Source organism: Rattus rattus, chromosome 6, assembly GCF_011064425.1.
Source record: "Rattus rattus isolate New Zealand chromosome 6, Rrattus_CSIRO_v1, whole genome shotgun sequence".
Taxonomy (NCBI): Eukaryota; Metazoa; Chordata; class Mammalia; order Rodentia; family Muridae; genus Rattus; species Rattus rattus.
This window is the reverse complement of record NC_046159.1, coordinates 153,529,085-153,543,388: the sequence shown is the minus strand read 5'-3', so window position 1 is coordinate 153,543,388 and position 14,304 is coordinate 153,529,085. Positions and strand designations below refer to the sequence as shown.

General features: G+C 53.3%; 1 protein-coding gene across 1 annotated transcript in view; it reads left to right on the top strand.

The window, feature by feature from the left end:
- Kcnh2 (potassium voltage-gated channel subfamily H member 2) overlaps positions 1–14,304 on the top strand; it is a 32,103-nt gene that overhangs the window by 1,031 nt on the left and 16,768 nt on the right. The window contains exon 2 of the mRNA XM_032907114.1: positions 1,680–1,910. Within this exon, the coding sequence (XP_032763005.1) occupies positions 1,680–1,910 (231 nt within the window). The remainder of the gene's footprint in view (positions 1–1,679; positions 1,911–14,304) is intronic.

The following is a 14,304-nucleotide window of genomic DNA, read 5'->3' as shown; positions in this document are numbered from 1 at the left end:
TAAGGGCAGGGGGCAGGCCCTCGGGCTTTCTTTTCCTACCAGTCGGTAGGCACAGCAGAATCTGAGAAGATCTTGGACTCAGTCCTAGAGGCTTGGCTTCTGGCCCCACCTCTGCCACTGACTGCCAGATGACCTTGAGTGACTCTTCCTACTCTAAGCCTCAGTTTCCACAGTTTTGAACCTGGTGATAAACCATAGGGCTTTTGAGGTCTCCTCAGGATCTGTGTTCTAGGATTTCAGTCAAGGGTCGGGTAGAGTAGGGCTTGACTTCAAAGGAACTTGTCTGCTCTCCTCGTCTGGGAGTGGGGAGAAGGGGTCACTTTTCTCCAGTGGGTGGTTGGTACTCAGCCATCCACAGCTGAGTCGGGTGGGGGCAGAGTTAGAAGTTCTTTTCATAGGGCAAGAAGCTCTGACCTAGAGTTGATGCTTGCCTGGGAGTTCCAAAAGGCCTTGGGAACTGACCTAAAGATGACCCAACTCTCAAAAGTAACTTCCTGGAGGGCAGGGGAAAGATGGCAGAAGGTGGTAGGCTCCCTGATGCAGCCAGCCGTCTGGGGTTTGCAGGACTACGCAGGGCCGCAGCCCGAAGACTGCATAGCGAGGAGGGAAGGAGATGTTCAACTTCAATCGCACACCCCAGCATTAAAGGCCCAAATGGACAGAGTTTCTGTTTATAGAAGGCACCTATCCCTCGAACATCTCACTCAGGCACAAGTGAGATGCCCTGAGGTTGCCCTGACTTGTCTGGCCTTTAGCTCAAGTGTGGGATGGGCGAGCCATGGTTAGCTGAGGTGGGTCTATTGGACTCACTTTGATGGGGTCACAGAGGAAGGCTCCGTATCCCTAGAGGTGGTAATCTTTCCCAGGTTTGGTTTCCGCAAGTGGGCCAGTGTCTTGGGCTGACCTCGGGCTCTGGGGAGTGCCAGGGTGTGAAGCTGCAGGTAGCTTTCCTTGCTCTGTATGACCTTGGACGTGTGCCTGTGACCCTCAGCTGTCCTTCTGCCAGACAATATTCAAAAGCTGGATTCACTATGAATGAACTGCTGGACAGGGCCGTTGAGATGAACTTCTCTTGAACCTCAGTTTCTTCATCCATAAAATGACCATACTAACAGTTACCTTGCTGGGTTGTCCAGGTCTGCAAGTTCACTCCTTCATCCGCTGGTTTACCTACTCCTCAGCTTCTGACTGCCTGCGGATAAGGTGCAGAAGTCATAGTAGGCCCTGACCAGAGGAAGTCTAACGGTATTTGAGGGACTAATTTTCTAGAAGAGTTCCTTATCAAGAGGAAGAAGCCAGAGGAGCTGGTGCAAAGGGGAGGCTGGCCGCCATCTCCTGTCCTTCCCAGGCTCCCTTTCCAGGCTGTGTTTATCCCTCCGCCGCGGCTGCTGACACGCGTTGCTGACACCCGCCCAGGCCAGCCTTGGCCGCTGGCTCTCTGCCCGGGGAAAGCCACGCAGCCAGCCGGCGGGCCAGGGGGTAGGGGGCGTGTCGCGAGGCCAGGCCCGGTGGAGTCACCTGTGTCCGTGCACAGCTGCGTTCAGCCGGGGTTAGGCACCCCTTCCCGGTGCGGGGGAGAGTCGGACGGCAGTGTGTGACGAGCGAATGTGGGGAAGGGCCGGGAGTCCCCGAAACTAGTGTCCCGGCTCACGTGCGCGTTCATCCCCGCCTCCCCCCAGGCCGCAAGTTCATCATCGCTAACGCTCGAGTAGAGAACTGCGCCGTCATCTACTGCAACGACGGCTTCTGCGAACTGTGCGGCTACTCTCGGGCCGAGGTGATGCAGCGGCCCTGCACCTGCGATTTCCTGCATGGGCCGCGCACGCAGCGCCGTGCCGCCGCGCAGATCGCGCAGGCCCTGCTGGGCGCGGAGGAGCGCAAAGTGGAGATCGCCTTCTACCGGAAAGATGGTAGGCGGGGCCGGGGCGTGGCTGTGGCGAGAGGCCGGGCCTCGAGAGAACGAGCGTGGATACGCGGGCGTGGGGGGTGGGTGGGCAGTGGGTGGGATCTGTAGTTGCTGGAAGCTGGCGAACTTTGCGGGTCCTTTGGGGGCGGGACCCCCAGACGTGGGCGTGGCCCTATGCCTAGGTCTCAACTCTGGTGGGTGGTCATTCGGGATGGCCTTGGAGGTACTAAGGCTTGGCAGGTGTCATTATAAGGGGTCCTACATTTGACTACGCTGGGATGATAGGTGCATGTGTGGATGGTGGTAATAGGCAAGGTAGGGCTAGCGTTGGCTCTTAGCCACAGGATTCTAGCTACCTGAAGGGCAGCCTGTGCCTGGTGACTTTCTGGAAGATATGGAGCGCGGGGCAGAAGGATTGTGTCTGCTGCCATCTTCTGCTTTCCTCTCTGCGCTCAATGACACCTCTTCCTACAACCTCAGTTCCCTTTGTCTGGTCTGCAGAACACCCTGCCCCTCCCTTCAACTCCCTCCTAGGCAGGTGTCTCCACTCAGCCACCACCTCCCAAGCCAGCTGCTCTGGGCTTCCGGAGAGCAAAGTGGAGAGCGGATAAACACAGTGGGTGGGTGGAGCTGTTCGCTCACTAGGCCTGTGCAGCTGGGTGGGCTCTGCTCAGGGAGGTCGGTGAAGTGGTGGGGTAGTGGGTCTTGGAGGGCTCAGAAGGGGCTCCAGAAGTCTGTCGTTCACCAATGAGTATTTCATAAGCTTCACTACGTCCCTGGAACCCAGCTCAGAGCTGAACTCTTGAACATAGAGCGCCTACAGGAAAGGCAAAATTCCTGCTCTCAGGGAGCTGGTTACCTAATCACAATGAGCAGACCCTGTCTCTTGCTGTGGCAAATGGGCCCTGTGAGCATCAGGCCTCTGATGCGCATGCTCCAGGGTGGCTTCCTTCAGGGGCTTCCTTTGCAGGTGTGTAGCCCGTGATGTCTTTGGTCGATACTCGGAGGGCGAGTACCACTAGTGGCCCTTTGCAGGAGAGTTTGCTCGCACGAAATGCAGCTCTGGCTCACAGGCATGTAGGGGATAAAGTGATGGGAAGGCTGTGTGACTGTGTAATCCTCACAGTATCCCTGATGTTGTTAGGGTCCAAGAATCCCTGAGGGAAGACCCTGGACTCAAACAGTAGCAAAAGCAAAGAGCATTTATTCTGCAGAATCTACTGGCATGGGGTCAACTGTCACCAAAATAGCAAAGACCTGAGGGGCTCGAAGGCCACCTTTTATACAAGGTTAGGGGAATTTTCTAGAAGGGTTAGGTAACCTCTAATATAATTACTAGGGGCAAATCAGTGACATTAGTACAATTCTGACTGGCTATTACATTAGTTTCTCTATATTTAGTGAGACCTTGAAGAATTTCAGAAACCAGCTTAGTTCTGGCCTTGTTATCTCCTGTAGCCAGGTCCCAGGAGCTGACTCAGCCCCAGACTTACCCTTCCTAAGTCAGGGTTGTCACTGACCAATGATCCATTGTTGGTGGCCAGCTTCCTCTGAGGAGGCCATTTGCTTCCTGGGAAATTGAAATTTTATTCCCAGGGTGTTTGGACCTGTCCATGCCACCTTTTAGCTCCTAAGGATGGTGAAACTAAAGCTTAGAGAAACTAAGCATGTCCCCTGATCCAACCGATCGAAAGCATAGGTGCTTGGAGTGGAGTTCATGCCTGTCTCACCAGAGCCAGGCCATGCTGTTCTGCTGTGTGTCATGCATCCACAAGGACACCAGAGAACTAAAGAGGCTGTCTGTGCCTCTCACGAATACAAATGTAAGTTTCCAGACCACGGGCGAATATGCACGTATGAACACATAACTACTGGGGTCGGGCGTCACGTGGGAATCTCCCACCAGCCAAATCAATTGATTTCCACAATTCTTCGTCAGTGCTTGCTTGGGATCTTGGGATGCCAGGGTTCCTTTTTTCTTCTGCTTCAGAAATGGGGATCAAGGCCAGGGATGTAGGTGATTGAAGCGAGTGCTAGCATATGTGTGTTTTGAGGTCAGAGGACAATTTTATGGAGTTGGTTTTCCCTTCAACCTTTACATGAGCTCCAGGGATCAAACTCAGGTTGTCAGGCTTGTATGGGAAACACCTTTATCTGCCGAGCCGTCTTGCCAGTGCGTTGTGTGTTCCTCCCCCACCCTCCCTCTCTCATTTGTTTTTTGTGTGTGTGGGGCAGGGTCTTACACTATGTAGATATAGCTGGCTTTGACTCAATGCGATCTGCCAGCCTCCGTGCCCCAAGTGCTGGGATTCAAGGTGTGCACCACTGCATCTGGGCCTAAATTAATTTGTTTTGAGACAGTAGCTCACTAAGTTGTCCAGGTTGGCCTTGAACTCACCCCATAACCTAGGTGGGCCTTGAACTTTCTCAGCCTCCACAGTAGCTGGGATGATAACCCTGTGTCACTAGGCTTGGCCCGGGTGCTGAACTTCTGAGAAAATGCTCATATGCAGGGTCTTCCCGCAGTGAGCCACACTCCAGTTCCACGTTGGGTACTGTTTGTGTTGTGGATTTGGCATCAGAGAGCTTGGACTGGTTTTGCCTTTGGCTGTAGCCTTCTCAAGTAGTGTGGGTCTTTTTGGCCCATGTTGACCCCTTTGGGAGAGTCCTGAAAAGGCACTGTTGTGGCATCTTGGGGAGTTTTGAGAACCACCCAGTCTAGCCATTTGGGTAGCAGGTGGAGAAGCTGCATGGTGGAGGTCCTGTTACCAGTGTATCCCCGAAGGCAGTGGGTCTGTCATCCAGGTCCCTGTGCAAGCCTAAACTTTTTGCCTCCTCCAGGTTACTACTCCAAACGGGGCCGTGACCTAGGAAACCCTATGCGAGCTGCTGTCTCCTGCCTCTTCTCACCTAGTTTCCATGGGGTTCAGATAACTCCCAGTGGACAACAGTTTGGCCTAGGACCTCAGCTACCTGGGGCCCCACTAACCTTGGCATTCTAAACTGAGGGCAATGCAGACAGATTCTTCATCCTCTCTGTCCTTTGGCTCATGACAAAAGTTCCACATGTCATCTTTGCTGCCCTGACCTGGGCTGTGTGTGTGTGTGTGTGTGTGTGTGTGTGTGTGTGTGTGCATGCATGTGCTAATGCCACCTCCTGTTTTTGTCCAAACCTTTTCTAGGGTGTCTGCCTGGGCCAGCCCTGGGAGAGTAGGTTCATGGGCTGTGGCCTCTGGGAGGGAGGTTGGCTGTGGAGAGGCAGGGCCTTTTGCTGGCAGGCACCTCTAGGGACAGCTGTGCTGTGTCGGAGCCTCTAACGCAGCTCTGTGCAGTCTCAGGGTCTGGAGCCAGACAGCCCCATTATTTAGTTGCCGGGGCTGCTGGGAGGTAGGGAGGCTAGACTGGGGGAGTGTGGGTGGAGGAGGAGACATAGTGTGCCCAGTTCACTGGCCGTGTGCTGATGCCCCTTGAGGCAGGCCCAGGATCAGAAGGGAAGTGTGAACAGCAGAACTCTGTAGTGTGGTTCTGGCAGGATGTGACATTTCTGTGGAGGTGCCTCAGACAGCAGGTGCTGGCTGGATACACACCTTGCCCTCCACTGCCATGGTGGAGGAGGAGATGTAGCTCTCCCTCTCCCTGGCCCTCCTATTGTCTCTGCTCTTTGTTCCCACCTCCCTGCTGCCTCCCCTCCTGCCTGCTGTGCCCTGCCTGCCTGCTGTGCCCCCCTCCTCTTGGCAGCTCTTCCTCTCCACACTCAGGACTCCCTGCCTTTGTTTCAGACCTGCCTGCCCGCTTCTGTCCCTTCCATGTCCTCCTCTTTCTCCTTTTGTCTATTTCTCCTGATCCTTCAGCATCCTGGAGCCAATTTTTTTGCTTCTTTCTGTGTCTCCTGTGCACTGTTTACTCACCCCCATCCCCCATCTTTTGTCTCAAAGGCTTTATCTGTCTTACCATACCTTTGACTGTCCTGGCCCTGTCTCTCTGTCCCCGCGTCCCCAGGAGCCTGTGCGTGGGTGGAGATGGGGTTGTCTCTAGAGAAGAGTCTATTGGCTTCTCCACTCCAGCTGTAGGCCAGTTGCCATGGCAACAGGGTCAGAGGGTCCCCACTGCTACAGCTGATGCTGTGGCAGAGGGGGAGGGGTTGGGACCTTCAGTCTGGCCAGCTCCCCAGTGTGCTGTGTCTCCTCCACATTTGCTGGATGCTGTACCCTGGTCTCCCAGGTGCTCAGACTGGCCCTGGTGGGACCAGCCTTCAACCTCTGGGCATCCCGTCACCCTCTGCAATCCAGCCCCAGCCTTCTCTCTTTTCTGCTTTCCCCTTTCACTTAAGTCAGAGGACTTGCTCTGCCCCTGCTGTGGCTCTCTCCCCTATCAGACACCAACCCAGCCGGACCTCCCAGTCATGTGTCCTCTGAGTTGGTGAAAAGATGGTTTCTCTGAAGTGGGAGGTTTTGAGTGGGAAGGCAGAGGTCGGAGGTCAGTGCTTAGCTGTTTCTGTGCTCTGTCCATGGGAAGCAGCCTGGGGCCTTCCTAAGAGAAGCCAAGGCTTTAAACTTAGGGCTTTTCCATGGGCCAAAGCCATTGGGGTGCTTATCCGCCAAGCCCCTTTTAACTTTATGTAATCCTAGCTGGGTAGACCAGGCTGGCCTTGCTCAGATTGAAGGTGTGCTCCCTTCTGGGGAGCACAGATATCCATCCCTGTTGTTCTGGTCAGGAATAGTACGGAGCCTGGGTCAAGTGATAGCTTCTGTCAGGGCCTGCCTCCAGCTGTCTCTCTGTCTCTGCTAAGCACTTTTCTCCTCGCTTCCTTGTGGTGAGCTACCCTGAGCTGCTGAGGGCTTCCTGTCCCTGAGTATAGAGAGGTGTTGTTTCCTCAGAGGCCCTGGGCCTGGACAGTATCGGGAGGGAGCCTCCTGCTCCTGTGTGTGGTGTCTCCAAAGCCCCAGAGGAACTATGTAAATATTTGTGCAGAGCTGTCGGTGGAAGGAGAGTTGACAGTGGCCTTGGCTCTGGGGAGGGGGACTGGAACAGCAGGAGGGCTCTCCGGTGGTGGGTGGTGCGAGGTGGATGGGTTGGGGTGGCTTCCTGTGCAGTGAGATCTAAGGAAGCCCTTTCCTACTTAGCCTCCCTGAGGGTGCCCACCACCTCTCCTAGAGAACATTCACTGACCAGAGACCGACCTTCTCTAAAACCTGCCTCCCACCTTGTGTGCAGGCCACAGAGCAGTGGCATCTGGCCCCCATGGGTGAGGGGCCATGTGACTCTGTGACATGCAGGGAGGTCCGAGTGACAGTTAAAGAGGAGTTGGAGGGATACTGGACTAAGTGCCAGCCGACACCCCTCATTGTCCTTAAAGACCTCTGGGCTGTATTCTGGACTTGGGCATTTGTCAGCTGGCCTAGAATTAATTACCCAGCAGGCTGGGTAACATTCTCCCTTTACCCATTCTTGCCTCAGTTTGACCCTCGATGAGTTTACAGTACCCATCATCCCCACTAGGCTGAGCGGCTTGGTTGTGTGTGTGTGTGTGTGTGTGTGTGTGTGTGTGTGTGTGTGTGTGTCTACATGCCTAGTACACTGTATGAGCTAATATCTGCATGTTTTTGCTAAATGAATAGACAAACAGGGCAGTACTGTGTAGCTGAAGCCTTATTCTTGGCATTAGATGACTAGGGGGCAGTTTCTAATTTGATTATGGACTGAGTGGCCTTGGGAAAATCATTTCTTATCTCTGGGCCTTAGTGTCCCATCCTGTGAAAACCTTGGGGTGATAGAACGCTAGGGTAGAAGAGGGGGTGGAGGGCCAGAGGAGTAGCTGGGTGCCCTCCTGCTCTGTTGAGTGTGGGAGGCATCACAGTTCGGGGGAGCGTTCTGGGCCTCATAGCCTCTGCACGCAGAGGGAATCAGAGGAGGCCTGAGAGGGGACGAAGCTTTGGCACAGCCAGCCAGGAGGGGACAGCTCCTGGTGGCACTTAGGTAGACTCAGGTGACTTGACGTTGGGTAAATGCTGATCTTTGTGGCCTCTTATGGGTAAAATTTCTTAGTCATTTTCTGGAAGGGAAGCTCTTACTTGTGGAGGCTAAGGGACATGCCTAGCGGTGGGAACCCAAACTGGGCCTCGGGCCCAGTTGTCTCTACTCTAGAACCCTGTGTGGACCACCTTGCATAAGCTGCGGTTTCTGGGGTGTGATGATGCGCTCAGGCCTCAGGAGGCCTGGGTTTGACTCGAATCTGAAGGCCTCGGTGGCCCTTGTTTCTGAAGTGGATTGGATCACTTGTCCCCTGCATGGTGGGTGAAGAACACTCCCTGACAAGTACCAACACAGCAGTGTGCCATGCAGGGGACCGTCTAACGGCCACTGGGCAGGCAGCACTACATGGTCTCGGTTAAGACCACGGGGAGTAAGGTTGTCTGCTGTGTGGTCCTCTGCACCTCTGTCTGTCTGTCTTCTTCCTCACCAGGTTCCCGTTGGCTCAGCCACTCAAGTCAGTGAGGCCCCGATATTCACACTGTTGCCCCTCTCCTTCATTTTCTTGTCTGCCTTTTCTTTTTGTCTCACCTCTCAGTTCTGTGCACTCCTTATAGGCAGCCATTCAAATGCACTCCCTATGAATATGATTTTCACATATGTTCTTGCAAATGTGTATTTTGACTGGATGGACCCGTATGGATTTAATGTATGCAAATGGTGTTGTGCTGTGTATTACATCCTGGCATTCACTCTTCCTACCCAGGAGCGTGACTGTACGTGCAGGTGGGCTGGCGCCAGTGAGTATCCAGGCTGTGGTTTCCCATCCCGAAGCGCGTATCTACCTGTCTTACTTGCTCCTGTCCCAGGGAAGGACCCCAGATAGTCTCCACCTCTCTGTCACCAGAGAAAATGCCACGTTGAACGATATCTGACCCAGGCCTTCCCAGACTCCTGTGAGAGGGTTTGCGGACTGCATGGCTTGGAAGTGAAATTGCTGGATCACAAGAGGGTTGTTTTTTTTTTTTTTTTCCGGAGCTGGGGACCGAACCCAGGGCCTTGTGCTTGCTAGGCAAGCGCTCTACCACTGAGCTAAATCCCCAACCCCAACAAGAGGGATTCTTAGCTAACTGCTGCCCTACTGTGCACCTGTAGTCTGCCTCCTGAGTGGAGACTCTCATGCTCTCCCACCTCTCGCACCCCTGCCACACCCAACATCATCTCCTTTTCTAACGTTTGTCAGTCTTGTGGGCTTGCTGCTTTAATTTGAGTTCTTCGACTTTTTGTGAGCCGGAGCATCTCTTTCAGGCTGGACAGCTATGTGATCTTTCATTGCTGCCAATTGCACCATTGTATCCTTTGCTTATCTTCCTTGGAGACTGCTCTCTTTTGTTCCCGTGGCTTTCCAGGGGTTGCTTGTGTACTCTAGAAATACAAACGAGCACAGCGTGCATTCTGGAGGTCAACCCCTTGTTCAAATCGTGAATACCTTTCCCTCTCGGCCTCTGTTTGATCATTGCGTTTTAGTTTCGCTCACGCTTTTGAAGTCCCACTGGAGACCTTTTCCTCTGCAGAGGCTGAGACCCACAGGTCTGCCTCTCCCCCTGGCTCCCCGAGCTCACCTTCCTCAGTTGGGTGTTGGATCCACTGAGCCCTCCTTGGATGCAGTGTCAAGTAAGGATCAAGTTTTATTTTTTTTTCCATGTAAGGAGCCAACTTTCCCAACACATCTAGTCTGTTTCTTTCCATCGCTTTGTGGGGCACCTTTAGCACAGGTTACTTTGCTGTGTAACCATGGATCTGCCTCTGAACACTGCATTCTGCCCCAAATACCTGTCTGTGTGTCCCTCAGGACTGTAAAACAACGACGGGCACAAAACACAGTGTGTTTACCGTGTCTCAGTGACCGAAAAGGTGAATTCTTTCACTTTTTTTTTTTAATTTAAAAAAAGGATTTGCTTATTTATTTACTAGATAAGATCTTACACTATAGCTTGGCACCCACAATGTCTACAGCTGCCCAGGCTTGTCTTGGATGTGGTAATGCTCCTGTTCCCGCCTGGAGTAACAGCCAGCCATATTGGGGCTGGGAAAACAGCCATACCTGGCTTTTCCCCTTCTTCCTTTCAGCCTCGTGTGTGTGTTTTTGAGTCAGTATTGATGTATCCTAGGCTGGCTTGGAGTTCATTACCCTGCTTCTGCCTTCTGCACGTTCAGATAGCAAGTGTGCACCATGTGCCGGCCTCACCAAAGTCGCCATCAGAGTTAGCTCTGATGTTCATGATGTTCATGCTCTTAGCTCAGGAGCATGAACAGCTTTGTAAGTTTCAGTAGATCCTGGGCCATCTCTTCAGGCCATCGCGGTTCCCTGCGGTTTATTGCTCTGAGGTTTTGTTTCCTTGCCTGCGTGTTCTCGATCACCCCTAGCTACTCCGTAGTCACTGCTACTGAGGAAGAGATTTTGTGGCTGGGGTGAGGGCTCAGGGGAGAAAGTGCTTGATGGGAAAGTGTGAGGATCCGAGTTTGAATCCTTAGAGCCCACACGAAAGCTGGGCACAGTAGCATAGGACTGTGATCATATGCTACCAGATGAAATGGAAAGTGGAGACCGGAGAATCCCGGGAAGCTCATGGGCCGACAGCCAGGCGTGTGCCGAGGCAAAACAGTGCCATATGGAGATCACGGCACATGGTCATTGATACTCGCACGCGCGCACACACACACACATACACACACACAGAGATAACGAAACAGTCATTTAATTTATGCGATCATGCATGCCATGGTGATTGTTGAGGCTAGAAGACAACTTTGGGGAGTTGGCCCTCTTTGCACGGCTGGTTCTGGGAAGCAGACTTAGCTCCTTATGCTTGCCCAGCACGTGCTTTACTCACGGAGCCATCTTGCTGGCTCTTCCCTGTTTTCTGAAGCCTCCAACTCACTATGAAGCCAGGGCTGACTTTGAGCGCTAGGGTCTCAAGTCTGGACCACTCTGCTGGTGCCATCTTGTTTTCTGACTCTACTTTCTAATCTGTCGAAGCTGTGTTTTGTGGGCTGATCTGTCTGGCGGAGCTCTTATCTTAGTTCTTAGTGTTTGCATGGTGACGTTGTTGGTTCTCGGAGGAGACGACTTTGTACCCTGCAAATAATATCAGTTTTTGTGTTTGTGTCATGGTCATATGTCTTCATTTTTGCATGTGCCATCGGACTTTTCAGGGGACCTTCACTGACAAATGCACTTGCTATGGGTGTTTCACAGTGTCCTATGGGAGAGTAAGCCGTGGGGAATTGTCCTCTTGAGTTAATTACCAGACAGCTGTGCCTGCTCGGAAACCAACGGCAGAGCCGTATTTCACACAGCCTCTCCAGGCCCTTGATGTGTTCGCGTTTGGGAGCCAAGGTGGAGGACAGTTACAGGACCCAGGAAGATGGTGGGGACAAACAGGATTGATTCTCTAGTGAATGGGGATAGCTCTGTGTCCCTGCTGCGCTGTGACAGCTGCAGATGCATGGATCAGGGTCACAGTGAAGCGGGCAGAAATTGGGCAAGGCTCAGGACTTGCACAATAGGCAAGTCCTAGTTCACTTAGATCCAGGCACCATCTTGTTGGATATTAACTCATGACCAAATGTGATATTGTGTGGGAAAGAACACTTGCGTTCCCACTGTGTCTCTGTTTATCCTTACTTAGGATTGGGGGTGGTTCTGTATTGAGTGGTTAGTGCCCTTGGATCTGCAAGGTGAGAGAAGGTGGCCAAAACTGCACGTCCCAACCCTGCGATCATCGGCAGGCCTTCCAAAGCTAAGCACTCAACACCTGCTGTGAAACCAGTCTCCCTGGTGCAGGCTGGGATGGGGAACTCACCTCACAAGCCAGCTTGTGGACATAGCCTCTGCCAAGGGTACGGTATTGGACGAGTTCCCAGAGAGAAGCTACCCATGCAGCCTGATTCAGGAGACCCTCTGTAGAGGGGTCTGGGAGAGATGAGGGCGGAGGAAATAGGGAATCAGCAGCAGGAGAGATCTGATGAGGCTGCAGCTAGAGTGGAGGAGCTTCCCCAGGTCAGTGTGACATCATCCTACCTTCTTGTTAGAGGAACACCTCCCTTTCTCTCTCTCTCTCTCTCTCTCTCTCTCTCTCTCTCTCTCTCTCTCACTCACACACACACACACACACTTGTGTATAAATGGTATGAGTGTGTACGTGTGCTGTGGTGTATGTATGTGTCATGGTATGTTAGTGTAGGTCAGAGGACAGCTTTGCAGGAGTCAGGTCTCTCCACCAGGTTGGATATCAAGGATCAAGCTCTGATGGTCAGGCTTGGGGGCACACTACCCATTGAGTTCTCTCATACTCTCGCTCCTAAGCTAAGAGGTAGCATGGCCCCATGACCCCGGAGCTCAGCCAGCCAGCTCGAACTTTCCTGGGTGGAGGTTGTCTTTTGAGGAGTTGTAATGTGAGGTGACCTAAGCATGCTGTAGGCTGTTTGGTTTTAGCAGGAAATTAGATGCCCACAGAGGCCCTGGCCCTACACAGAGATTGTTGGCAGGAGGACTGAGTCTGGAGGTGATGTTTCTTTGAGACTTGAAGTCTGGCTTCCCAAGCCTGCCAGGTGGGGAGTGCCCCCAGGACCCTGTGTAACTCAGTCCCTAGATTCAGGAGCCTACGATTGGTCTCTGTTTCTGATACACATGCATACACATGCTCTCACACAGGTACACAGACTCATTGACTGGCTATCCTCTCAGACTCCCCCCCCCACTTGTCCCTTGAGCCTGCAATGTCCCTGGCTTTCCCTAGCCCCCCTGGCTGTCCATGAGAGTGGTGTTAGCGACACGGTGGCCCCTGGCCAGAAGCAGCTCCCGCTGCATCTTCCTGTCGCCACCACCAGGCTAAATATAACCTGACAGTGCGCAGCCCTGGGCCGCTCCTCCGGAGACAGCCTCTGCCTGGGGGGCGGACAGGGCCAACTGCAGCCTCAGCCTCCCTGCCCTCAGTGTGACTTTGGGCTCATTTTGGCACAGCTCCTCCTGCTTGGAGTGGGGCAAGGGAGGCGACCGGGATGAGGGTGCTGGAGGTCACCTTCCCTGCAGGGACCTGCTACTCTGCCTCATTACAGCTCCAGATGCTTCTATAAGGCCATCTGTCACCTCATCTGGCACCCAGAACAGAAATCTCTTGTCCCTGTGGTATGCACAGAGAATCTAAGCTCAGAGAGGTGGGTGACCTGTCTGCAGCTACACAGCAAATGCAAGGGAGAGAAGGGTCTCCTGACTGTTGGGGGCAGAATACCTCATTTTCCCAGGGCACACTCACTGGTTTGTTCTGTCTTGCTCTATTTTGTCCAGATGCCAAATTAGGGTCCGGTTGAACATCTGGCTTAGTCAGAGTAGGCACCTGGGCCACCTTCTTGGTCACGCTGTCCCAGATACTTCACCTGTGGTGCCATGTTCAATGGTACCATGAAGAATGGGGAAGCCATAAGGCCTGCTACTGTACAGGTGAGACCCTGACCTCACCAACTTGCCCAAGGCTGCCCAGGTCATCTGTAGGTCTTCTCTGGACTCTCACCAGCTGTAACTTCTGCTAAGGCAGGCCTGGGCCAGTGGTGCCCCGAGGTGGGAGATTAGGTTTTGATGTACCGGAAGCCTGAAGATTTCAGGCAGGGAGACGTTACTCCAAAGTGGACCCCTTAGTGAGACGTAGCATTGAATCCTAGCGAGCCAGGGTTTGTGACAGGACTTTTTCTGCAGTCAGAATGAGTGGAACCTGCCGCACCAGGGTCCCTTCCACTGCACACCCCCCACCCCAGTGACCCACAGCGAGCAGCACGACCATGAAGGCTGCTAGGAGACTGGCTGGCCTGGGTCATCACGACCAAAGGCTCTACCCGATCCTGTAGCTATGTGGGTGCTGGCATGCCTGACGTTCTCTTTTTATTTCTATCCCGAGAGGTCAAAGACAGGCTTAGTAGGCAGGGAGGCCCCGCCACCCAAATGGTGGCTCTAGAACCTGGCTGGTGCTGGGTGTGTGTGTGTGTCTGTGTGTGTGTGTCTGTGTGTGTGTCTGTGTGTGTGTGTGTCTGTGTGTGTGTGTGTCTGTGTGTCTGTGTGTATGAATCGGTATGTTTTGGTATTAACCACTTAAATCAGATGGTCCCAGGGGCCAATTGAAAAGGCTCATCTTTCTTTCTTCTGAGTGTGCAGAGTTCTCTTCTTAGGCCAGGCTGTCATTTCAGCCAGACTTTGGCCCAGTGAGTGGGTGTGATCGATGTTGTATGACAGATGAGCATTCTGTAAGGTGACTCTCCCGTCTATTGTGCCACATTCTCCTTGAGAAAGAGAGTGGGGCTCCCCGCTGTCCCATTCAGTGTCACACCCCCCACCCCCACCCCTTCGTCCCACCCGTCCATTCTGGAGTGCTCCA